Below are 25,457 nucleotides of genomic sequence, written 5' to 3'. Positions count from 1 at the left end.
GATTTGAGAGGTCCATAAGTATCTGGGTGGAGCCATCAGACACACAGGCGCAGCCCGTAGGAGTCTGGTTGGCCTGGGTGTGTGTTTGAGAGTCCTCAATACACAGGATGGATTGAACACCCTGGGAGTGGCTGAGGTCGCCCAGGGGACAGGAGAGGAGAGAGCTCTGGATGCTGCATTTCGGGTCTCCTGCAGGAGATGGCAGTCTGTGAGAGGGAAGGAAGACCTGGCCAGGTGAGGGTGTGATCAACCGTGTTAAACTGGGCTGTGAGGGCAAAGTGAGGCCAGAACCCAACCCCTGGCTGTGGGTTTCCTTGGGTTGCACTGACATGTTCAATGCCTGCTGTCCGTGGGAGTATCGGTGTGTGGCGGGTGTGTGGGTATGGCCAAACCTTAGTGTGCGTTGGTTTGTATGGCACACACCTGTGCTCCATGTGGGTCTATGTGCATGCCTGAGTGGGGGCTGTGAGATGTTGGATATGTTTGTATTAAGCTGTTGACTCGCATGTGTGCTATGGAGATCTCTGGGTATTGCTACCTACAGACGAAGGTGTGTCTGTGTTTGGGTTGGTGTGTGACTTGTGTGAGTGGGTCAGGTGTGACTCAGCCCTGGCAAAGCAGGTGGCCATGTTGGAGCAGAGTGGGTGGGAGTTGAGATGGTGGCTGGTCCCTCAATGAGAGGTACCCAGAGGGCTGCCTTCTCCAGGGAGTTGGAGGGAGGCATGTGGCCAAGCCAGGCCAGGTGGGAGAAGTGGCGGGCTTGCCCGGAGGGTTCAGAGAAGCCGGGGCTGTTCCTCAAGGCCCTGGGAGAGGTGCCTGAAGCCTTTGGCCCATGTGGTCCCCTGACGCCATCCCCCTGCCCTCCTGGCCCCCTGCCTATCTGCTTTTCCGCCTGCCTCTGCCCACCTGCCAGCCTGTCTGTAGGTCTGCCCAGGCACCTGCTTTCCGGTCATGCTGGCTAGGATCTCTGCATATCTGTCACCTGCCTGCCTGGCTTGCCTCCCACTTCGGCACCTGCTGATTTCCTCCCTGTCTGTCAGCCTATGGCTGACCTGCTGCCTGCCCACCTGCCTGCTTGATAGCTGCCTTTCTGTCCTGTCTGCCTGTGAGACTAAACATTTGTCACCTTGGGAGGCACAGAGTGTTCCTAAGATGAAGCACAGGAAAGACAGGTATTAAGGGGTGGTCACTACTTTGCCAACAAAAGTCCGTCTATTCAAAGTTATGGTTTTTCCAGTAGTCATGTATGGATGTGAGAGTTGGACTATAAACAAAGCTGAGCGCTGAAGAACTGATGCTTTTGAACTGTGGTGTTGGAGAAGACTCTTGAGAGTCCCTTGGACTGCAAGGAGATCCAACCAGTCCATCCTGAAGGAAATCAGTCCTGAATATTCATTGGAAGGACTGATTCTAAAGCTGAAGCTCCAGTACTTTGGCCACCTGATGTGAAGAACTGACTCATTTGAAAAGACCCTGATGCTGGGAAAGATTGAAAGTGGGAGAAGGGGACGAGAGAGGATGAGATGGTTGGATGGCATCACTGACTCGATGGACATGAGCTGGAGCAAGCTCCAGGAGTTGGTATTGGACAGGGAGGCCTGGTGTGTTTCAGCTCATGGGGTCGCAAAGAGTCGGACATGACTGAGCAACTGAACTGAACTGAAGGGGTGGTCAGAAGGCTGAGAGATTCAGAGCCTCTGGGAGGGCCCTTGGGAAGCCTGGCATATTCAGGGCCCAAGGCAAAGCCTGTCTCTGCCCCCTTCCCCGGGGGCCCAGGTGGGGACAAGCCTGGCTGCTCTGCTCCTGACACCAGGGCCTCACCCCACTGGGGCTTCAAGGGCTGCCTAGCTCTCGGGTGGAGGGAAGAAGGGGACTCACTTAAGGCCTCCTAAGACCTGTCTAGCCCTCTGAATGCCTCCTCAGCACCCGGGACAGCTGCTGGGATGAGGGACTGTGCAGGTCTGGAATGTGAGTCATCACAGTTAGGGATGTTGAGTGTCTTTTAGGTATCTGGTGCCCTGCTAAGCACTGTGGTTGTCTCAACCCTTCAAATCCTCTCACTAACCCTGTGGTTTGTAGTGTGACCTCCATTTTTAAAATTTGTTTTTATTGGAGTATAGTTACTTTACAGTGTTGTGTTAGTTTCTTGCTGTGAAACTAATAGCAAAGTGAATCAGCCGTAAGTATACATATGTGACTCCCATTTTACAGAGAGGGAAAGTGAGGCTCAGAGAGGTCAAGTGTCCTGTGTACAATCACAGGAATGGAAATTAACAGGGCCTGGATTTTAACTTCAGATCCGTGTTCCCTACCAGTCTTCCACAGGGCAGTTCTAGGCCGTGATTCTCCACGTCTGTCAGACCCAAAGCTGCCTTTTCTTGATATTTTCTTTTTTATTATTTTGGCTGCATCAGGCCTTAGTTGTAGCATGTGGGATCCATTGTTGCAGTGCAGGGGGCTTCTCTCTAGTCAAGCACTTGGGCTCCATGGCACGTGGGCTCCATGGCACGTGGGCTCAGTTGCATCACAGCACGGGGGATCTTAGTTTCCCGACTGGGAATCGAACCAGCGTCCCCTGCATTGCAAGGTGGATTCTTAACAACTGGATCACTGGGGAAGTCCCCATGATATTTTCAATTGCTTCTTTTGTGCTCTGGAAATGAAATTTATGGCTAATATACCCACCTCTAATTAAAATCAATATATAATTAAATCAAAATTAATATATAATTAAATTATGTGATTAAATTAATATAGATGATATAGTTTACAGATATACATAAATTTTTGTCCTGTAATATATATAAAAGAAATAAAGGGTAATGTTGTGTGTGAACTGATTAATTGCCAGGAAGGTGTCAGCTGAAGGTGCAGACCTGAGATACTGTGTCAGTGTCTGAAATGGTGGTGAACTCTTGGTAAAGTTCTGAACAAAAAGTACACATTTCTTCCACTTTACACAGTAGTTGCCTTCCCAGAAAATTTAGTGTATATTATGGATACAGAAGTCCTCTGTGTTTATGTATAAAATGGTGTTAGATTCTTGGCTCTGGTAATTATAAACACATTTTTTCACTCGTGTTGAGCAGGATTAGAATCTGCCTGCCTTCTGGGGTTGTCTGGAGTCCCTGGCCCCAGCCCCCTAAATGCCAGCAGCACCCTCTCACCCCCAACCCCCTACCCCCATCATTGTGATAACCAGCCCCCAGTTCCCCACCCCAACATGGACACATGGAAATCCTCCCACCCCTCATGGAGCTCAACATTTCAGTGGGGGGGACAGATATCACTAACCACACATATCTTGTAATAACAGGCTGTGACAAGCACAATGATGGGAAATAAAGCAGGGGAAGGGGTGAGGGAAGACCCAGTGGACATGGCCAGGCACAGCTCCCCGCTGGCTTTTCTCTGAAGCTGCTCTCCCCGAGGACACTGGGGACCAGGCAGTCACTAACATGGGTGGGGACATCTCGGTTCTTGGTTGACCCCTCAGGCGCATAGGAGGCTGTTGATCACACCTGCCTTTCTGGTACTTTCCTCCTGGCTTTGCTTTCAGGGCTCACACACAAAATACTGGTAAAGGGGGATCTGAGAAGTTTAAGTCAACAAAGCAACAGTTCTGGTGTGAGAGCTGCGGCCCTCAGTACTAGGTGCCAAGGACTCAATGAGCCAAGGAGTCCGGCTGCTTGGGTGGTGCTGAATGTAAGCCTGACACGTAGGTGCCCCGGTGATACCTGTGCTCAGAACAGAGGCTGATCGGGTCAGGGGTGCAGGAGGGAGGCTGAGATGGAGATAAGTGCCCTGGGGGTGTGGCTTGTGGAGCTGAGTGTGGCCGGGGTGGGCAGGGAGTGCCGGCAGCTTCTGGCCTGGGACAGCATGACAGATCAGGAAAAGGGAACATTTGTAGGCTCAGGAGTGGCCAGGAAGATGGGGGCCGCTTGGCTGCCGGGGTAGCTGTGGGATGAGGGAAAGGTGGAGGCCTGGGGGCCCACTCTGAAGAACTTTCAGAGAATCAGGGCCTTCCCAGAGAACCCTGGAGGGGTGCCGCCCCTGCTTGCTGTGTGGACACCTGCCCGGGAAGGGGCTCCTCTGGCATGGACCGCTGTTCCTTTTGTGACCTGGGCCTGTATGGGTTCCTGAACACACAAGTGGATCTGCCTGTGTGCTGTGGGGGATGCTGGGGACAGGACCAGTTCGCCTCTAGCTTCAGTGCTCAATTTGCAGAGTCTAAATTTAGGTGAAGGAAGGAAGGACCCCCCTCCGCACCCCACCACTGGTTTCCTATGGAGGGGAGGGTGGTGTAGGAAAAAGCCTGGCCTGGCCCTTCTTACTCCAGCTGCCCTGGATGGGCACATGGGCGGTCTGTCTGGCTAGGGTTCCCCCACCCCAGCTTGGGGGGTTGGTGGTGAGAGAGGATCAATGCTCTGCTGGTGGCAGCTGCTCCGGGACACATCCTTCCTGCACAGGTCGGGCTGAGCCAAGCCAGGCCGAGTGCCCCTTGGGACTTGGCAGGAAGCTGGACCAAAGCGGCCTGGGAGAATGTTGGGTGGTTCTGGCCCCCTCCCTGCTTCTAGAGAGCCACGGCTGCTGGGGTGGAGTTGGGGGGTGGGGCACCCATCCAGGGCACCTGGTGGCAGAGTCCAGGGTGAAGGAATCCTGCTCTGCCTGGCTAGGTGGGAGGGACGGGGATGCGGCGAGGGAAGAGACGATGCAGACCACGCTGGCTCCAGGTCAGGAAGTTTTATTGCTGACATGCAGGAAGAGTCCCCATGTAGTACAAAAATATGACTTTATACAAACTTTTTTGTGACTTTTTCCGTTTTTGTTTCTTTACAGTAGGACTTCTCTCAGCGTGTGACACCCAGTGAGGGCAGACCCAGCCTCCTCTCATTTGCTTTCCCAGAAATTAATCAGACGGGTGGGCTGACCTTGGAAGGGACCAGTCTGTCTGACAGGCTTTTGCGGACCCGGAGGATATTGCTTTGAAAAGGAGGAGAAGGACCACCAGGCGAGCAGGCCCGGAGGGTCTGGGCGGGCTGCCGGACAAGGGGCTCGGGTGAGGCCTTCACAGAAAGACAGTCACGGGCGCTGGGAGCCCTGGGCGGGACTGCATTTCCACTCCTTTAGGAGACTTCTTTTTTGAAATAAATATAGAAAAGAGGACATCCCACCCCCACCCCCACCCCCGCTCGAGACCCTGGCTCTCAGCGGCTGGACGGCTGAGGGGGCTGGCCTGGTGCTCAGGGGGTGCGAGAGCTGGGCTCAGGCAGGCTCCCCGGACCCTCTGAGGCAGAGGCTCGAGGCGCCCACGTGCTGGGGTGGGGGGGAGGAGGAAGGGGGTGTGGGCGGCCCTGCTACTGCTGGCAAGAGGTGGCCCCATTTTTTCCAGATGGGGAAACTGAGGCACAAGGAGGTTTTTTTTTTTTGTTTGTTTGTTTGTTTTTTGTGACCTTGCCCAAGTCACTCACAGTGAGTCAGCTTTTGGGGAGGGCACAGCTCACACGCCGGGGAACAAGGTCACGCAGGCCTTGGTGCCCCCACTGGGCAGGCAGGACAGGGCCGAGGGCCCAAGGCGGCCTGGAGGGGGACACTCGGCTGCTCTGAGGGGCTGGGGGGCGGGCAGGTCAGGGGAGGGTCTCTGCTTGGCGCTGGGCAGGGCCAAGTCCAGTGCGGGAGAGCGGGGAGGGAGCATTCTGGTGAGAACAAGGTTTTCTGGCAAGACGGGCATCCACTTCAAAATCTCGGCTCAAAAGGGCAGCAGGGCTGTTCTCAAGCCAGGCGGGGCCCCCGGTCTCTACAGGTCTCCCTTGGGAGCCCTGCAGCGCGCCCCCCCACCCCCACCCCAGGAAGGACCCTGGCGACCCTGGTGGTCTGCTGGGAGAGATACCACCTTTGTTACGAAGCAGGGGCAGCAGGGGAGATGCTCCTGCTCTTCTCTGAACACAGAGGGGTGCCGGCCGTGCTCACAGCTGGCCGAGGGCACCCCTTCCAATCCGGGTCAGCGTCACCTCGGTACCACGGTGAGGGGTGGAGGAGGAAACCAGGGCTAATGCAGGTGTACAGCACCTCAGAGAAGCTGAGCTGGGAGAGAGAGAAGCCAGTCTAGAAGGCTTCCTCATCACCGGAGACAAGGAGGGACTGGTGCGCTGGAGATGGAGGGGGCCGGCAAGAGGGGGCCGGCAAGAAGGGGCTTCTGAGCCCGGGGCTGAGGAAGGGGCCCACTGGGGGCTGTGGGCTCCCCTGCTGTCCAGCCAGGCTGGGGGCAGCGAGTGGCCACGGGCCGAACCACCTAGAGATGGCAGAGAAGCTGGTTTCAGTACAAAAATAAATATATTTGATTCCGCTTAAGATGAGGTGAGAGTTTTCCAAAGCTTGGACTGAGGGGCCTGGGGTCAGAAGGGGAGGGATGAAAACAGACTGTGAGGGGCCTGGGAGGGCAGTGGGGAGTGGGCATTCTTGTGGGGAGCCAGCAATGAGCTGCACTTTCAGCTTATGTGGACTGTTTCGGGGCAGCTGCCCCCTGGGGGTCGGGGTGGAGTGGGGGTCGGTGGTGGGCGGGCTCCCTCCTCCTCACTCAGTCCAGAGACAGCATGGTTAAAGAGACAGAGGTAGATTAAAACGTTATGATTAAAAGCAGATTAGTTATCTAGGCTTCTCAGATTAAAAAAAAAACAAACAATCAAGCAATCATTCCAAAAGGTAGCTTCGTGGTACCTCTGCTGACCCCATGTGTGACCTGGGCTGTCCCTGCCCCGTCCCCGGCGCAGCCCGGGAGAGAGTTCAGCACTGCGGCGGGGCTGCTGGCTGGGGGCCGGGACGAGGTGGTGGGTGGGCGCCGGTGCCCCTGCCCAAGGCTGCTATTTCCGCAGGTAGCGCTGGGCCAGAATGGCCGCGTCCAGGGGGTTCACGGGCTGTGCGTCGTGGCCCAGCCGGCGCACGGGTGGCACCCCTGCCCCCGACTGCCGCTTGGGCACCCAGCTGCGGGCCTCGTGCACGGAGCTCTTCTCCTCGGCCAGCAGCAGCTGCTGCCGCATGTAGTTCTCAAACTCGTACTGAGAGCACTCCTCCGTCACCTTCGCCTTCACAGCGGAGACAGGCAGGCCGAGCGACAGGCGAACGTGCAAGAGAGAAGAGCAGGGGGTGCGTCAGCTGGCCTGCCTCAAGAGGCTCCTTCCCCAGGCACCATCCCCCGGGCCCGATCTAGTAGTGGCCGAGAACAGGGGGGTCCCTGAAGCTCCCCAGCCCACCTGGACCTCGCCGTGCTGGCCCCTCAGACCTGTGACCTCCCCTAACCCGTTGACCGTGGGAGAGGTCACGTTCCCTCAGAAGACTTGGTGCCCGCCCTGTGCAATAGGGCAGTATGCTCCCCTGCCCAAGGTCCCCCAGGGACCAGTGCAGGTCAAGTGTTAAGAGAGTGGCCTGGGGCTGGGGCGCTCAGTGCATGGGCACCCGTTTCCCTGTCCTGCCCCAGGCTGAGGTCCCTGGAGAAGGCCACGCACAGTCACAAACTGAAGTGGGAGGTCCCATTGCGGGACGGGGGCGGGGGAGAGCAGGGCTGTGGAATCAGGCTGTGGCTGATTCTGAGCCCTGTGGCTTTGGGGAGGTTACTTTCTCTCTCTGAACCTGTTTCCTCTTTAGTGAAATAAGAACACAGGCTGCACAGGCCTGCAGTGAGGACTGAATGAGATATACTGGGGGCCCTCACTGCTTGCTGGAGGTGATTATTTTTAGCTGCTAAACAGCCCTGGGAGCTGGTGGGAGCCGGGGGCAGGGTTCTGAAATTCTTCGAGGACGGGGGGCTCTGCTGTGGTCCTGGGCTGGCTCCACCTGGTCCCCCCTGTCCAGTGCTTGCTGTGGGACCCGGGGTGGCCCGGAGAGGGAGGGTCCTTACAGCTTCCCTCCCAGGACTCAGCAAGCCCTGCCCTACAGGTGGCACCCTAAGATCACCTGCCGGCTGCTGCCGGGCACCCTGGGCCTGGCCCCTGCCCCCAGCTCAGCACTTTCTCCAGTGCAAGGGACAGGAGGAGAGAAAACCGGGAGAAAATGAATCATCTGAAAAACGAAAAGCAGGAAGGGCGAGAGAGAACCCTGTGAGTCAGAGGGGTAGACAAGTGCGGCCGTATAGGCGGCCAGCGTGTGGCTGAGCCAGGGCCTGGCAGGAAGAGGAAGCCGAGGGAGGGCCAGGCTGGGCCACTGTGAGGCCTGCCTGCCCTAGGGCCTCCACCTCGGCTGCCCCACCGCCCCTCTCTCAGGCCACGGAACTGCCAACTGAGCCAGACACGAGGCAGGCCCCGGGCGCTCAGGCTGAGGAACTTGAGGCTCCTGTTCCCGCTCCAAGGGCTGGGGAGAGGCCAAGGAGGCCCGGCGCCCTGCCAGGAGCTGCCACCTCCACCCTGCCCAACCTGCCCTGCCTGGAGGGCTGGTGCCTCAGGATTTGGCCAAACGGCCTGGCTGCCGTCCCCAACTCACCTCCTGGGAGCTGTCTGCGTTGCTCATTTGGTCGTCGATGTCAGGAACCACCTGCAGAGGCCCGCTCAGAGAAGACAGGGACTGCCTGCAAGGGAGGCAGATGAGCGAGGCTGGCTCCAGGCAGCCCGGCCCTTCTTGCCGCGGCCTGGCTGCCAGGAGCCCAGCAGGGCCAGTCCCCACTGCTCTGAGACTTGGCTGGAGTCAGCAGACCTGGGCTGAGCAACCGCAGCCCCTTCCTGATGCCACTGCCTCTGCTTCTCCGAGCCTCAGCTTTCTTGCCCAGTAAGTGGGGGCAACTTCTATCTTGTAGGCTGTGGTGAGAACTCAGGGAGATAAGGCCCATCCTAGAGCTGGCATCGACTGGCATGCAGGAGATGCTCAACCCTGAGTTTTGCCTGTGTCCTCCAACCCTGCCCATCAGGACCATCTGGAGACCTGACTCTGCCTGGTGGAGATACAGGCCCAACCTCAGACGACCTCTCTGGGGAGGCAGGGCAGTGCCCACGGGTGGGCAGGACCCAGCTCTGGCCCGGCCCACGTACCACGATGCGATGATGGAACTGAGGGCCTCCAGGACGTCAGCGGCGGCCAGGCGCTGCTGGGGGTCGAGGACAAGCAGTTTCCGGATGAGACACACCGTGTTCTCAGAAACCCGTCCATCCCTGATGCAGGAGAGAGGGGCAGCGGGCACTCAGGCGGGGTGGGCTGGTGCCAGGTCTCGGCCCAGGACGCCAAGCCTCCCCGTGCTGTTTCTGCCCCTCGAGCCTGACGGGCCGGCACCCAGGGAGGGGGGACTCACTCGGGGATGGTGTACTCGGCGGCCTTGATCTTGCGGAAGAGCTCCTGCGGTATGCTGTCGTAGAAGGGGAACTGGCCATAGAGCATGGTGAACAGTACCACGCCCAGGGCCCACATGTCGCTGGGCTTGCCCCGGTACGGCCGGCCTGCAGGGCGCACAGACACACGTGTGCTCAGCCCAGGGCTGGGGAAGAACGGCCCTGCACGCCCTTCCCTGGCACTCCCGGGAGTCCTACCCGGGGGACCCCCCTCCACCCAGGCACCCTCACTTCCGGTCACCCTCCTGTGCTTCCTCCCAGAGCAAGCACACTGGCCCCGTCCCTGAGCTTCAGCAGGGCACCTTCCTCCTTTACTCCTCGAGCTGGTTCCTGCCCGTGCTCTGGAGACCCGGCTCCACAGGGGGATGCCCCACCTCACGTGCTCCACGAGGAGAAGGGGTCTCACCTGGCCTTGTGCAGCCCACCCCTGGGGCAGGCCTCACGCCGCCTCCCCACAGCACCAGCTCTGCCCCGCTCTGCCTGGGCTCCTGGGTGCTGGTCCAGCCCCATCAGCAGATGAGCTCTCCTGGGAGCTCTAACCATCAGGCGATTTCTCCCTGAGCTCTGACTGCTGAGGGAACACTGAACTTCAAGCTTTTGTTTTGATAATGACAATGCCGGCTATGGTTCATTGAGCCACACACTAGGTTAAGGGCTTATTTAATGCCACGGGAACCTAAGGAAGTAGGGGCTATTATCATCCTGATGCCAGAGATGAGAAACTAGAGGCCCAGAGAGGTCAGTACCATTCCCAAGGTCACACAGGTATTAACCAGACCATGAACTGTGGGGGCAAGGCCTGGTGCCGAGGTCTGTGCTTATTAGCACACAGAATCAATGAAAGGCAGACTTGAGATCAGAACCCACTTGAGTTACCCCACCTCATCCTCTTAACAATGGGGGGAGGCGGGACTGCTTTCAGCTTTTAACCCAGGAGGAGACTGAAGCTCAGAGAGGGGGCTGAGAGCCAAGGCACACAGCTGCGTAATTAACACGGCCAGTCTCAGAGCCTGGTCTCGGGTCTTCCGGTCCAGGTCTCTTTCTGAGGCAGGGGGGCTCCTTTGTTTCATTCTCCAAGACTGGTATCTGTCTGGAGGAGCCCGAGAGAGGCCTCGGGCAGCAGGTGGGAGTGCCAGCACATGGAGACCACCTGGCCTGGCTGCTGAGGAGACTCCACCAGAGGCAGCCCGTCCCTCCACCCAGTCCCAGACCCCACCTCACAGCTCTGGGCCGAGGAAGGGGCCTGGGTCTTCCTCCTGGCTCTGCACCTCCAGGGAGGCCTTTCGGATGCCCATGCAGGGTGTATCCAGGCTGGGCTGTGGGGCAGGGGTGCTCAGGGAGCGGGGATACAGCCCTGGCACCCAGATCCTCCTCGCAGAGGCCACTGTGACTGCAACCCCGAGCTCCAGGCCCGGGAGGTGGCACCACTGCCCCCTGCAGCGTCCTGTGAGAGGCCTGGGCCGGCAGAGCCCTCGGGGGGAGGCCTCCAAGGAGACGGCAGATGGTTGTGGCCAGTGAGAGCGGCCTATTCCCGGGAAGACAGGTGACAACTGTTACTGCGGGGAGGGAGGCAGGTGTGAGTGCGGGGCCGACAGGCCCGGAGGCAACCCTGGAACCTTCACAGCGGAGGGATGGCAGCGGGGGTGAGCCGCTGGAGTGATCAGGACAGAGCAACCTCAGTTTGGCGAAGGACAAGCAAGAAAGGAAAGAAAGCCTATGGTGAAATAGGAGCGTGGGTTTGGGCAGAAGGCAGCCCTGGCGGAGGGGGATGCCTAAGTTTTCTGGTGAACTATTAGCTGTGACTGTGAACAAGAGGTCTGGTCTCTCCGAGCCTCAATTTTCTCATCTGTAAAAATTCTACCTCATGGGGTAGCTGCGTGGTTTTAAACAGATGATGCCTGTCGCATGGCTCAGTGCAGCCTCCGGCACCAGCGGCACGATCAGAAGGCGGCAGCTCCGTACTTGACTTGCTCTGGGCACTGCTGCCCGTCCCGGCCGTGGAGGCGGGGTGTCTGTCTGTCTGTTCCCTGCTGTGTCCGAAGTGTCTAGAACGGAGCCTTGTGCACGGCAGGCCCTCAGTAAATACCAGCAGAATAGACGGATGAACAAATAGACAAAGGGAGTGGTATCTTTGAGATGCAAGTCTCCTCACAGTAAACGCTGTGAAGACCTGTTCAAAGGCATCCTCTTGGACTTGAAATCAAGGATGATGTTTCTCAACAGGGCCTCTGCCGGGCCTGGCGTGGCTGGGCCCCCACGCGTCTCCCCTTGAACTTTCTGAGAGGAGCCTTGGGGGTCTCGGGGGGCTCCTCACATGTGTGGTGCTGCCCCTGCCCAGGCACACCCTCTCCCCAGTGGGCTCCTATTATTCTCAAGATACAGCTGAAAGCCTTCGCGTGCCTATTCCTCACACTCACAGAAATCACGTTTCTGTCCTTCCAAGCACTGATCTCAGAGTAATTAGTGTGCTGACTGCCATCCTCCTCCATGAGACCCCACGTTTTGGACCTGGATGGGCAGTACTGGTTTGGGCCACCACTGGAGCCCCAGCACCTCGCCCGGGGCACAGATACAGTCTGGCTGGGCAAGGCCCCCGGGGGCTGCTGCTGGTGCCGCGCACATACCGCTGAGCACGTCTGGACTGATGTAGGCAGGGCTCCCCCGCTGGTCCTTCAAGAGGTCCCCCTCGCTCACGAGATGCTTCCCGAGGCAGAAATTGGTGATGGTTATCCGATGCGTCCTGGGGGGCGGGAGGCAGAGAGTGAACAAACCTCGGTGTCTGTACCCCCGGCTGCCCCCCACCTCGTCCCGGGGCAGAGGAACCACACCCGCGTCCTCTTCTGTTCCCCTGACCCGCCTCGTCTTCTCCAGGGCTGCGTGGGGAGTGCCACTGGGGGTGCGGACACAGGCCAGTCACCAGGGTTGACACCTGGTGAGCTGTCCCCGCAGGGACCCGAGTCACTCTGCCCAGGGAAGCTTCAGGGTGCTCCCCTGAGTCCTGGGGCTACAGCTTAGGGTCTGGAACAACTGCGGAGATTTCTTCAAACCACCCCACGTAGTATCTAGGTTGGGAGGGACTGGAGGTAGTTCAGCTCCCTCATTCACTCATGAGGAAGTCCGGCAGAGTCCTGGAGGCCTCCCTGAGGACCACTGTGTCCCCCGGGGGCTGATTCCTTCAGTCATCACTCTTAGGATTAAGTACTATCACATTATCACTGACCGTGCTAAACACTAATGCCTACTGAGAGCAGACCCTTATCTGGGCTTATGTGCCCAGCAGGGGCTGTTTGCATTCACGCCTCACAACAGCCTATGATGGAGACTTTCTCATTGCCCACTCCACAGAGAATGCAGTTAGGACACCCAGAGAAGTGGAGGGACTTGTCCAGGGTCACACAGCTAGTGAGCAGAGGAGCAGGATCCAACCCAGGTCTTTCTGACCCCCAGAGTCTGCACCCTGAGTGATACTGGTCAGGTGCCCACGGGGTCCCTGGATGGTGCCCAGCCCTTGACTTTCCCTTCCGTTCCATCCAAGCTAACTCACCCCTTGTCTGGTACTGGAGATTCTGCACTGACTAGAAAACCAGAGACCCCCATCTGAGAGTCGTGGTGAGAAGAGCTTTGGGCTCTGATCCTTTCTAGGAAGTCACAACGAGAACAAAAGTCGGCGGCCCAGAGGGGATGCAGTCTGCCACCCCTGCGGATATGGGGTGGCGGTGCGGGGAGGCAGGGGCCTCTCCACCCACAGGCGAGCAAGGCTGCGTGCTGGCTCCCGTGTCAGCAGGCTGGGCAGGGACGCCTGGGAGGATGGTGGGAAGGGAAGCTGCACCGGGCCCTCGTGCGTGAGGCTCTCAGAGCCCTCTAGCTTTCTCGGGGAGTTCTGCTGGCAAGGGCTTGGTGCAAGAACAAAGGCCGCTCTGTCCCCGGCATTCCAAATGGAAACGCTGACTCTCGCTCTCCATACAGGCCTGCCCTGGCACATGCCACAGAAACCAGCCTGGTGGCCCCCAGGGCAGCAAGAGCCAGAGACGGGGGGTGGTGAAGGGTCTCGGGCGCAGGTCACGTCAAGAAGTGGAACTGCTCCCGCTTGGACCCACCCTCGTCACTGTCCATGGGACTGCTAAGGCCTCTCATCCACGAGGGCCCCAGAGAGCATACACCCTGCTTTTTCTCCATGGTCAGAGCTGGCCATGGCAGCTGGAGGCCCAAGACACTGGGAGGAGGACAACTCGGGGGATAGCCTGGTGGGCTTGGGAGTCAGATCCCTGGGTTCCAGTCTTGGCTCTGCCCTTGCCTGGCTGGGTGATCTTGGGCATGTTATTTACTTTCTTGCTAAACCTAAAATTTTCTCATCTGTAAAACGGAAAATATCAGCACCTAACTCCCAGGGCTGTGTTGGGATTTAACAAGAAGATCCCAGGGAAAGCGCTGAATCCAGGGCCTGACAACTAGTGACTGATGACCAGGGCCAGCTGCGAGTATATTTCATCCTCAGACGGGGGCACCGCTGGCACGGGTTACCCTTGGAGACCCCGGGGGAAGACTGTGCAGAGGCGGCGGGCAAGAGGAGCCACCCTGCGACGACAGGCCCTGGAGCGCACCTGCCCGCCTTGGCCTTCTGCTCTACCCTGTGGGCAGCCCTCTGCGCACTGGGCTCGAGGAAAGTTCGGCTGAGAATCTGCAGGGCAGGCTGGCAGGACTGAGCTGGAGCCTCTCCCACAGGAAACCGCACAGTCTGCTTCCAGCCCTCCCGATGCCTGGCCCCGCTCCCTGCTCTGCCACCATCACTTTGGTTGGTGAAGCACTGATCCCGGGGAGCCCAGACCCCCCAGGCTGGTCCTGGCAGGAGGGGCGAGGGTGGCAGGGGTGCAGGGAGGGGGCTCGGCGTGAGCAGGGCCTGCTCAGTGAGTCACCCTTCAGCTATGGCCTCTGGGCTACCACAGGGTGTCTCATTTTCTAGGAAACTGGATGTGCACACGCACCCACGCGGAAAGAAAGGAGGATGGAGAAAGAACCCACGGTGAACCTCACGTAACCCCAAGAGGGGACTGTAACCCTTGCCCTTCATCCGTAGCCGGGGAGCTTGCTGCGCAGTTGCCTTACAAACCCTTCTCCTGTTTCCTCCCCTGGGAGCGCTCCGATGTGCTGGGTGCTTCCAGCTTGTCTGCTGCCTCTCCAGCTGGAGTTAGGGCCTGGCCTGATAGGCAGAGGGGGCTGGACCTCTTCCAGGCCCACCCCTGACTCTCAAGGATGACAGCAAGGCCCCAAGCGGGGAGGGGTGTGCCTGTGGACACTTGGGAGTAGGAGCTGGACGGTCAGCACGGGTCTCCGCAGCACCTCCCATGCCTTCCTGGCACCCATGACTCAAGCGAGAGGCGGCCAGAATCTGTCTGCCCAAGATGCAGCAAAGGAATTATCGGATTAGAGAACGTGCTGCCAAGAACAGGGTCTGATGAGGTGTGGGTGCTCTGCAGTCCCAAGAAAACACACCGATGGGTGCGCACGCACGCACATGATACACACACACAGACATGCACACACACTCACGAAAGAGCTGCTATCGCAATGCTGGCATTACTCAAGACAGGTAGGGCCCTCTGACTACGTTCTCAGAACCTAGGGGCCCTGGAAAAATGGGAGCCGGTAGCTAAACCACCAATGGAGACAAAGAGGCCTGTGATGCTGGTCTGATTAGCACCGCAGAAGCCCTTGATGGCACCCAGCGTCCCTCAGCGGGCCAGGACCCAGTCCCCCAACATGAAGACAACGCACTCCCAGGGCTGGGATGGTCTGTGCTCTACGACACCGCCTCTCCTCGTGCACCACCTAGCTGGGGCCGGGGCTCCGTGGGACATCCTTGCCGGCCACTCACCACATAGTGGGCCTCATCTCCAGAGGGAGAGCACGTCAGGCCTGCAGCCTGGCTGGCTCGCATCCAGCACGCTTACGAGGGGCCAAACCCTGTAAGTAGTCTCATGTCTGGAGCCAGTATCTGCATGCATGCGTGCTAAAGTTGCTTCCATCATGTCTGACTCTTTGCAACCCCTTGGATTATAGCCCACCAGGCTCCTCTGTCCATGGGGTTCTCCAGACAAGAATACCAGAATGGGCTGCCATGCCCTTCTCCAGGGGAATCTTCCCAACCCAGGGGATCGAACCCGTGTCTCTTATGTCTCCTGCAATGGCAGGTGGGTTCTTTACCACTAGCCCACCTGGGAAGCCCAGTGTCTGCAGGGAAGCGTAACCATCTCTGCTTCCACAGATGAGGATGCGGAAACTCAAAGTGCCTGGCTCCACAGCAGCTTCTCAATACACGACGAACGGAACAGGTGAATAATCACAGGGGCGCGTGCTCAGGGCCTCGAGGGTAACCAAGCAGCAGTGCTGTGTGGGGAGCTGGGTGTGACCCCCGGGGCCACCCCTCCCGGGTTTCTAACCCTCTCTCGGCCGCTCAAGGGTTCACTCAGCCCTGGAACTCCCATCTTCCCTCCTCCCTGCGCAGCTCCCAGGACCAGGTTTTCACTGTTTTCTCAGGCTGGCAAACCTCTGCTTGACCTTCAGAAACTGATTGAGACGGCCAGAGCCTCAGCCCCTCCGTCCTCTGCACACTGGCCTCAACACAGTGACGCCTGCTCCCCGGTCACCCCCACCAGGCGGTGAGCTCCAGGAAGGCTGTCTGCTGCGCCAGCGCCAGGTGGGGCTGGAGACAGGCTGTGCTCGGAGGGCCTGGGGCTGGCACTGCCAGGTCTGGTGCCCCAGGCCCCTCCCCAGAGTTCCTTGTCCTGTGACCACTGTGGCTTTGGCCATTTCACAGGGATAGTGGGTCCAGGCCACTACGGGATGGGCAATGACATTCTGGACAAATTCCCCCACCACACCACTTCTGCCACGAGGGGTGTGTGGCCCGCCATCTGTAAGCTCTCTGACCCATTTTAACACCGGGACTGAGAGAGGTGAGGGTGAGCGGCTCAGGGAGATCAGGGGACCACGTTTCTAGGATTGTGGTGACACGCAGGGTGTGAGCTCCGCCCGCCAGACCTGGGCCCCTGCGTGGCTGGTGTATCTACCACTGCACCAGATCAGGGGTTCCCAACCCCTGGACCAGTGGTGGTTCGTGACCTGTTAGGAAGCAGCAGGTGAGTGGTGGGTGGAACTAAAGTCATCCTCTATGCCTGTCTGTGGAAAAAAGTATCTTCCACGATCTGGTCTTGGTGCCAAAGAGGTGGGGGGACCACTGCGCCAGGTTACTCGGAAGGGGCCCAGATCCTCTGCCTGAGTGGGACAAGAGCCCGGGGCGGGGCCTCACGTGATGTCCCTCCGCCACCGGCTCACCAAGGATGCTGGGGTGAGCCGCCCAGATCCCCTCCAGTAGGGAGGTGCTCTCTCCCTGCTGCTGGGAAAGTCATCCTTTTCCAGGAAGTCCTCTCAGCCAGAGGAAGTTGCCCTGCCCTAAGCTATGCCCCCAGGCACAGCCTGCAATTCAGTAGCGGGCTGCAGCCGGGGTACAGGGCCATGCGCCCCCTGACTTGATGCGGAACGTCTGAAGGGCCACCTGGCTTTCCAGGCGGAGGCCCTGTCGTGACTGCCCAGAATTCAGCTTCTCCCTCAGCCCAATCTCGCCCCCTCCTCCCCAAGCGTGCGCCCAGGAAACGTCCTGCACACACATCTCAGAGTCTGTTTCCTGGGAACCTGTCCCATGACAAAGCCTTGCTTTGCTCATCTGTCATTCTGTCACCCGTTGGCCTGTTTTTAATAGTCATTTACTGGGCACCCATTGGGCATGACAAATGAATGGACTAGGGAGACCACTGAAAAACCCTTCCCAAGGCTCCCCTTCTGTGCAACCACCATATTACCCTGCGGCAGAGGACAGAAGCAGGCATCCCATCCCCGGGCTGGGCTCCTGGGGGAGGTGGGCTGGGCGGAGTCAGGCTCCCCGTGGGGATGCGGGGCTCCGGGAGACACAGCGTGTGGCCTGCCCCAAGCCGAGGCTCCATCGTGGGAGCACGGCGACGCTCACCTCTTACTGAGCACCATGTTCCCCAGCTTCAGGTCTCTGTGCACGACGTTCTTCTGGAAAAGCAACAGGCGCGCGGTTTGCACTGTGATGCTCAGAGCCCGAGTGCGCCCGGCCTGTGAGAGGCGGGCCCTCCACGTGTGGGGGGAGACACGCCTCTTTAGGTTGGGACTCGATTTGCAAGCCAGGGACAGATGAGGACCACTCTAAGGCCTCGTTGACCACGCGCATGAACTGGGCAGCATGTGAGCCCAGGCCGTCTCGGCCCCATCTACAGTGTTTACTCCAGTTCTTTCTTCCACTAAGGCAGCCGCCAACGGAGAAAACCACTCCTCTCTCTGCCTCCACCAGACATCCCATAAAAAAAGCCAAAAGCAACCCCCGCCCGCCACCAAATCCTAAGCATCTGCCTAGATCTGGGGTCACAGGTGAATTCTCCCTGTTCTGATGACTGAGTATCGCAGGCCCAGCCCACAGAAGCTGTTTGTCCGGAGGCCGCCCAGGCTCTCCTAACCTCGGGGTTCCTGACGCCCCCAACCCTAAGAAAGGCTCAGAGACAGGCTGTGGCTGCCCCCAGTGGGTATCTCACCCCTAGCCTCTCAACTGATGGACATAACTGTGCTGGACTCTGCTGGGCTGCCCGCACCGCCCCAGGATCGTGGGCTGAGGCCTGCGGCACTGTGTCCTCAGGTGTGGCATCCAGCCGCTTTCCTTCTGGACGTCCCAGCTGCAGAGCACACTGGGCGAGGGCAGCACAGAGCTGCTGTGGTCAGTGGCAGCAGAGGACGGCTTTCCGCGGCAGAGGAGGGAGCCGCGGGGTGGGGCCTCACCTGGTGCAGGGCCTCCACCACGCGCACCACGTCGTAGAAGATGACCACGGTCTCCCGCTCGCTGAGCCTCTTCTCCTTGATGACGTAATGCTGCAGGTTGATCAGGTCGGCCGTCTTGTCGCTGAAGTCGTGCGCGCAGAGGCAGTCAAGGACGAGGCAGATGCGCTTCTTCATCTTCTTAACCATTCGGTTGGATTCGGCGTCCTCAACCACTTCACAGGTGCGGTCCTGGGAGGAAGGGCGCAGACCGGGGCTTGGCCGTGGGCCCAGCAGGGCCAGGGCCAGGGGCCTGGGGCTCTACTGGAGCCTAGAACAAGCCTGCATGTGTGTGAGTGGTGGGGGCCTGACATCTGGGTGGCATGGACCCCACGGCCCCGCTTCTGCGTCAGTGCCAGGCCCAGCCAGGGCCCAGGCTGAAGCAGCGCGGGTCAGACTTCAGGCTCCAGTCCTACTGCAAAGCGTGTGGGTCAGGGCTTGGCACCTAAGAGCCCAGTGTGCTGGCAGCCCCCTGAGCGCCATGTGCAGGCAGCACCTCAGGGCCCCAGGGCCCCTATCCCCCTTAGCTCTCCCAGGGAGTCCAGCAATGACGGAGGAAACTTCCTTCCGGTGTCCACGGTGGTGGGAGCTACTTCTGTGCGTTCAAGGCAACTGCTTTCACGTGGATGCAGGACTCCCGGGCCATATAATGGCTTTGGCCCCTGATGGCTGGTTTCAGGCTCTGGCTCCACCTTGTCCTAGCTGCAGGACCTGGGGAAGTTTGGCTAACCTCTCCAAGTTCTTAGTTCCTCATCTGTGAAGGGGGCCTGGCAACTTCTATCTCACAGGGGTGTAGAGAGAAAACACAACCATGCCAAGTACGTAGTAAGCACTTGGGCTGGGTATCGATGAAGCAGGGCTTGGTAAGCTGACACCGCTGCCAACCCTAAGGGTGGTAGTTCTGGATGTACCTTCCTTGCTAAAAAGCTACGCCAAGGGCGAGGAAACACGGCGCAACAGGAGGACTCTTATCCAGCAGCTCGAGGAGGCTTCCACGCCAGCACAGCAGGCTGGGAAGCTCCTGGGGAGGGAACTCCACATTCCTCTCCCAGGCAGATCATACCCTTCATTCTGCCTTCCCCAGAGGCCCAGCACAGTGTCTGGTACACGAGGACTCGAGAGAGGCTTCTCACCACTCAGGGTCTCTTATCCAAAATGACAGACACCAAGGCCAAGCTCTGGAAGCTACCAGAGATGAAATACTAAGAAATCATCATCACCCCCCATCTGATTTCATGTTTAAGGGACACAAGTTTTCAGAGGTGCCTTTCAGTGCACATCTAAGAATGAAGACCTTGGTGGGGTCTATGTGTGGGGGTGGGAGGCATTTTCCACTTATTTTTCCTCAAGAAGTCAAGCCAACAAGGAGCTTTTATTGCCTGAAATAACAGCAGTGACGAGCATGTGTGACTCGGCAGCTCAGGGCTCTCTACCCTCTCATTCACCCTCCCAGCACCACACAAGGTGGGCTCTGTTGTCACGGCTCTCAGATGAGGGATCTGAGGCTTGGCAAGTGACTTGCCCGAGGTCACATCACCTGAATTCAGAACTGCCTGCTTCAAAACCTGTGTGCGCTCCCTGACACCAGGCCCATCAAGCACGCGTGGGCCTGGCCAGCGTGTCTGGTGCTGAAGGCGCTGCAGAAGCTCCGCGGGGGCCGTCAACAGGACCCACTCCCCCAGCATTCAGAGTGCTGGTTCTTCACTTCATTTTTGGAGCCGGAATTTCAATTCTGCCCCGGGGAAGGCTCTTTTCAGGGTACCAGTTGCTAATCAGTACTTTTCCTAAGGGACCGGGGACATTGAGAATGGGGCCCAGGGATCCTTGCTGCAGATGCTGAAATGTCCAGGCAGGCAGCAGGACTGGGACCAAAAGCAATCACGGAGATCCACAATTCCCCACCCCGCCTTCCTCATCGCCCTCCCTCCCACCCGGGCCTGGCCGATTCCTGACCACATAGCTAGAAAGAGCCCTTGTCTTTAAATAACTTCCTGCTTTCCTCTTTTCTCGGAAAAGCGGCTCTTCAAAGAAAGCCTGCAAGCCGGGTGCATTCCCGCTAGGCGGCCACCATCACGGCAGGAGCGCTGTGACCAGACCTCCAGGCCGCCAGTCAGGAAGTCCTGCTGCTCTGCATGCAGGGAGGTTGGAAGAGCTCGTGCGACGTGGCCCCAGCAGGGCCAGCCGGGGTGGGGGCGGGAGAGGTGCCACCTACCTGGAAGAGCCCGTGGTGGTGAACCACCCCGTCCTGCGTGTGGAGGAGGGAGAGCAGGGAGTACTCGGTGTGCAGCAGCATCTTGCCTTGCCTCTCCTCTTGGCTTTCAATTCCTTGGTCGCCCCTCTCCTCTAGGGTGAGGATCTTAGGAAGGCACACACACAAAAGCAAAACCCCACAACCTTTACTTTTCCAAGCAGAGTGACTAGAACAGGAGAAGCAGGGGTTCACGTCCTCCCATGCCACCCCGGCACATCCACCCACATGTGTGTGGATGAAGCGAAGTGGTTTTTCCTGGCGTGAAGGCAACGTGATGTTCACACGGGGCCCCTGGGAAGAAGTGGTGCCGCTCTTGCTCACAGGGGAGGGCGGAGGAGCCGGGCCAGCACGGGGCCCTGGGGTCCCCGGCCCCCACGTCCTGTGCCTCACTTACCTTCAGCTGATAGAAGTCATCCGTGCCATCCTTCCTCGCCAAGCACTGCACGATGCTTGGCACAGGTGAGTTGCCCAGACGGGGACCTGTGGCACAGACAAGCCGCTGGCTTTACTTCTCAGGCGCCCTGTCCACCATGGCACCGAGCCATCATGCCACCACGTGGGCTTCTGGCTAGATCTTTTCTCCTGGAGGACACCAGGGCTCACACCCACTGAGAAAATGGTCACGCCTCCCGAAGTGGAGCGGTGTGTGTGCCTCCATCTGAGCACATCTGGTTTTCATACTCTCTCAGCACCAGGTGTGTGCTAGAATTTCCGAGGAGCATGTGTTAAAAGCAGATCCCAGCTACAACTTGGGCCCTCTGAATCACCAGCTCCAGGTGAGCCAGGAAACTGTCCCTTGAACAGGCTCCCCGGGCGGTCTGATGCGGCCATGTATCAGCGTTTGGGAACTTCTGTACTCCTGGAGACGTACGTTGCTCACTGGTCTGTGACAGCGCCCTGAGCCTTCAGAGCATAAATCAGGTAATGTCACCATGCCACTGCACTGCTGAAAGACCTGAGCAGCGCTCCACTGCTTTCAATGTGCAATCGAAACCTTTTGGCCTCCGAGGTCTTGCATGGTTTGGTTCCTGTCCAGCTTTCAATGGATCATGTTTCCCTGACCCCTCCTCACCACACTCCAGTTCTGCTGGACTCTTTAATTCCTGAGGTTAAGCCCTTCCCTGTCTCTGGGCCTTTGCACTTGCTGTTCCTTCAGTCTGGAATGCTTTCCCTTTGCTTTTCACATGGCTGCTCCTTCTTACCCTCTGCTGTCAGAGCCGATGTCCCTTCCGCATACAGAGCCTTCCTTGTCTCCAGTCTCTCTGGCCCTCAGTTTCACATCATCCTGTTTGCTGCCTTCAGGGCCCGGCCCCTCCCCCTGCTCCAGAGGTGATCTCAGTGTTGTTTACTGTTTCTTTTTCTAACTAGAATGTTAAGTTCAGTGAGGGCAGGAACTTGTCTTTTTTTTTTTAACTTTATGGTCTTTATTTTTAGCTTCAGAGTGTGTCTCCAACCAACTGTCCCGCCCAATTCTTTTTTTTTTGCTGTGCCTGGAGGCATGTGGGATGCAAGATCTTAGTTTCCTGACCAGGGATTGAACCCATACCCCCTGCAGTGGAAGCACAGAGTCCCAAGCACTGGACCTCCAGGAAGCTCCCCAGTAACTTGTCTGTCTTAATCCCTGCTACATCCCTGCTAAACAGCACAGGACCAGAACGTAGCAGGCTCCATGTACTATTTGCCGAGTGACTGGAGCTGGAACTATCCTGTACTCCTAAGTTCAAGATGCTGTGCCAAAGCAAAACTCACACCCAATCTCTGGCTGCTGGGAGAGTCAGGGTCCTCAGGACCCACCCTACCTGCAACCCTACGCATGCAGTGTGGAGCTGCTGAGCCTTGAATATCATGCAGAAAGGCCCTGCTGCTCTTCCAGACCACTGGGAACATCCGGTTCTACAGGATTTTGGTGCCAATTTTATAAGAAGTTTGCAGCTGTACCAAATGTTTTGTAAAATCATTGTGTCCTCTATGAATGGTCAGAGAAGTGCCTTGGAAGATGGACTTTGGGTTCTAAGACAGCTTGTGTGCTTCCCGAGGGCAACATCCTGGGGGCACGCATAGGACTGTCTCGGGGAAGACTGTCCAGCTCTCGGCTGGCTCTAAGGGTGGTGAGCTACAACTCAGCAGCAGCTCGTGGTGCGGAGCGGCCTTCCACTCTCACGAACAGACGCCGCTTAAACCCACAGAGGGCTGCTCAGGGCCCCGCACTGGGATGGGTGCAGCGCTGCGCTGTGTCCGCAGGTCAGACGGTGCTGCCCCGGCCCCCCACTCACCTAGCCATCAGAGGCTTACCCAGGATGAATGGTCCAGCTCTCTTGGCATTATTTCCAGAAATCCCACTTCCTAGAGCCTTCGCCCTGGCCGACGTTTCCCCAGCTCCTCTGTCTGATGCTCTCCGCTTCATTCTCAGCTCTAGACGAGACAGAAAAGAGCCTTCTCACTGAGCAAATCAGCGAGCTTCCTTACGCTAACCCAGCCTGCGAGGCTCTGACTTGGGGGTGTGTCACACAGCGGCTGCTGCTGTTTCTGTGGCCGCTGCCACCTCCTGCCTCTCCCAGAGGAGCATGGAAGGTTCTTGGTAACAAAAAACCATGGCTCCTTTACTGCAGATTAATTAGGCACTCCAGGTGGAGGTCCTGGCTACAGAGGTGGGCAGCTGGCCCACCTCAAAGGGACCAGTCAGATGCAGAGAGGACACTGACTTCTGTGCGGATGCCAACTGGGCTTTCTTGAGACAGAGAGCTGGCCCTGGAGCGACTGCTTTCAAAGTGAGGTGAAAAAAGTGAGTGTTAGTCCCTCAGCCACATCTGACTCTCTGCCATCTCATGGACTGCAGCCCGCCAGGTTCATCTGTCCGTCGAATTCTTCAGGCAAGAGTACTGGAGTGGGTTGCTATTCCCTTCTCCAGGGGATCTTCCTGACCCAGGGATTGAATCTGGGTATGCTGCATTGCAGGTGGATTCTTCACCATCTGAGCAACCAGGCCTTCCCCTCAAATACCCCTTTCCCCTAAAAGGAAAGGGGACACGGGAACCAGATCCTAGAAGACATTAACCTCGACTTGGATCTAAAAAAACAAAAAGGAGTTGCTCCTTCTAGCTCTCTGCAGTTCACCTCTCGTGAAGACAGTGTCCTGGAGGTGGGGCAGAGAGAGGTGTACACAGTGGAGTTCCACACAGGAGGGCAGATGGTCCCAGGGATGACCAGGAAAGGCCGCCTGCCCAGCCCTGAGGCTTCGGGCCCAGAGTGGGTGCAGGGGCTCAGGGAAAACTTCTCTGAGGAGTGATACTGGAGTGGGTGGGGCAAGAGGCAAGGTCGTTCCAGAGCGAGGGGCCTGGGTGTGCAAACGTACATGGTAGGAATGGCATGGAAGCAACATACTCCAAGCAGCCTGTGTTGCTGGAGTACATGGCATGAGGCAGGGAGTGGCGGTAGAGGGCCCAGAGAGGGCAGCAGAGGCCAGATCTAAGGGTGAAGGCCACGTTAGGAGTGCAGCCTTTACTTTTACACGGACGGCTTGGGAACACTCAGCCTAAGCTTCTATAATTTTTTCTTTTTAAAAAAGTAACTGACGTTTCCTGCAGAAACACTAGAAAATACCCATAATATTACCACCAAGATATAATCGTTGTTAATATTCAAGCAGACTTTCCTCTGTGTGTGCGTGTGTATGCTTACAGTTCTAATTAAGGAAATTTAGACCACTGTGACACCATTTATAAGCATTTCTTGTCTCCCACCCAAAATATATCAGTATGATGAGGGTACATTTATGGTTATGTATAATGTATCTCATAAAGTCATAAAAAAAATCTTATTAACATCCCTCCGTCTTCTGTAGCATCCCTGTATTCTTCTGTAGCACCACTGGAAAGAGTCTCCTTGGTAAGAATATGTCATGATTTATCAGACCACATACCTATTCATGGACTTTGAGATTCTCTCCACTTTTTGTATTTTTTATTAGCAGTTATAACATCTTGGCATACCCGCCTCCCTCAGGATAAACTCCAAGAGATGGTCAAATGGGGCACGTATTTTTAAAGAGTGTGACAAGCACTGCCAGGCTGCTTTCAGGGAGACTGTGGCCATATACAGACCTTCGGTGGTGTGGGGAAGCAAATCCCAGAACCTGCATCAGGAAGGAGCATTTCCATATTTTAAAAAGCTGCCAATCTCATGAATATTAAAAAGCATATCATTGTTTAAATTTGTGATTCCTTAATTATTCATGAAGTTGGACTTGTTTTACATACTTCCTGGTTATATGCAGAATTTCTTTTACGAATTTCCAGTTCGTATTCTTTTTCTATTTTTTTTTTTTTTTTACTGCTTTGTGCGTATTAGTCTTGGTGATTTTTTAGGAACTCTATATATTAAGGCTATAACTACCATAGGATGTAGTTTTTCCTTAATCTTTTAACTTTTTGTAATTAAAAAAGATTAAATGTCTATGCAATCAATCTTTCTTTTCCTTAAGTTTGTTTTTGCCGTTATTCGTAGAAGGTGCCCCTACTCTGCGGAGAAGGCAATGGCACCCCACTCCAGTACTCTTGCCTGGAAAATCCCATGGACAGAAGAGCCTGGTAGGCTGCAGTCCATGGGGTCGCTAGGAGTCGGACACGACTGAGCGACTTCACTTTCACTTTTCACTTTCATGCATTGGAGAAGGAAATGGCAACCCACTCCAGTGTTCTTGCCTGGAGAATCCTAGGGACGGGGGAGCCCGGTGGGCTGCCATCTCTGGGGTTGCACAGAGTCGGACACAAATGAAGCAACTTAGCAGCAGCAGCAGCAGCCAGTCCTCTGAGAACAGGTGCGTCTTCACTAGTTAGCTTACATCTCTTCACATGCTGCCGTCCCGGCCCTTATTCTAAACCCCAGGAGACTGACTCCATGCAGTGAACTGGGAAGGAGAGATGGCCCAATGCCCTTCTTGTCCAATCTACCAGATTTGCCTCCCATCCAGCCCCTAATTCATTTCCAGAGCTGTGCCACTGAGGAGCAGACCCATG

At 57.2% G+C, this 25,457-nt stretch overlaps 1 protein-coding gene across 3 annotated transcripts in view; it reads right to left on the bottom strand.

Moving 5' to 3' along the window:
* Positions 1-4,728: 4,728 nt before the first annotated feature.
* The window catches only part of STK40 (serine/threonine kinase 40), a 38,070-nt gene continuing 17,341 nt past the window's right edge, over positions 4,729-25,457 (bottom strand). For all 3 annotated transcript variants that reach the window (XM_025289068.3, XM_025289069.3, XM_006077579.4), the window contains 10 exons: positions 22,735-22,854; positions 20,837-20,922; positions 20,404-20,547; positions 18,156-18,383; positions 17,329-17,381; positions 11,933-12,048; positions 9,272-9,416; positions 9,015-9,134; positions 8,473-8,557; positions 4,729-7,082 (listed from right to left, as the gene is read on the bottom strand). In XM_025289068.3, the coding sequence (XP_025144853.1) occupies positions 6,861-7,082; positions 8,473-8,557; positions 9,015-9,134; positions 9,272-9,416; positions 11,933-12,048; positions 17,329-17,381; positions 18,156-18,383; positions 20,404-20,547; positions 20,837-20,922; positions 22,735-22,846 (1,311 nt within the window). In that variant the 5' untranslated portion in view covers positions 22,847-22,854 and the 3' untranslated portion in view covers positions 4,729-6,860. The remainder of the gene's footprint in view (positions 7,083-8,472; positions 8,558-9,014; positions 9,135-9,271; positions 9,417-11,932; positions 12,049-17,328; positions 17,382-18,155; positions 18,384-20,403; positions 20,548-20,836; positions 20,923-22,734; positions 22,855-25,457) is intronic.

The sequence above is a fragment of the Bubalus bubalis genome, chromosome 6 (assembly GCF_019923935.1).
Source record: "Bubalus bubalis isolate 160015118507 breed Murrah chromosome 6, NDDB_SH_1, whole genome shotgun sequence".
In the NCBI taxonomy this organism is placed as follows: domain Eukaryota; kingdom Metazoa; phylum Chordata; class Mammalia; order Artiodactyla; family Bovidae; genus Bubalus; species Bubalus bubalis.
The sequence above is the reverse complement of the archived record's forward strand: the minus strand, read 5'-3'. Positions and strand labels throughout refer to the sequence as shown.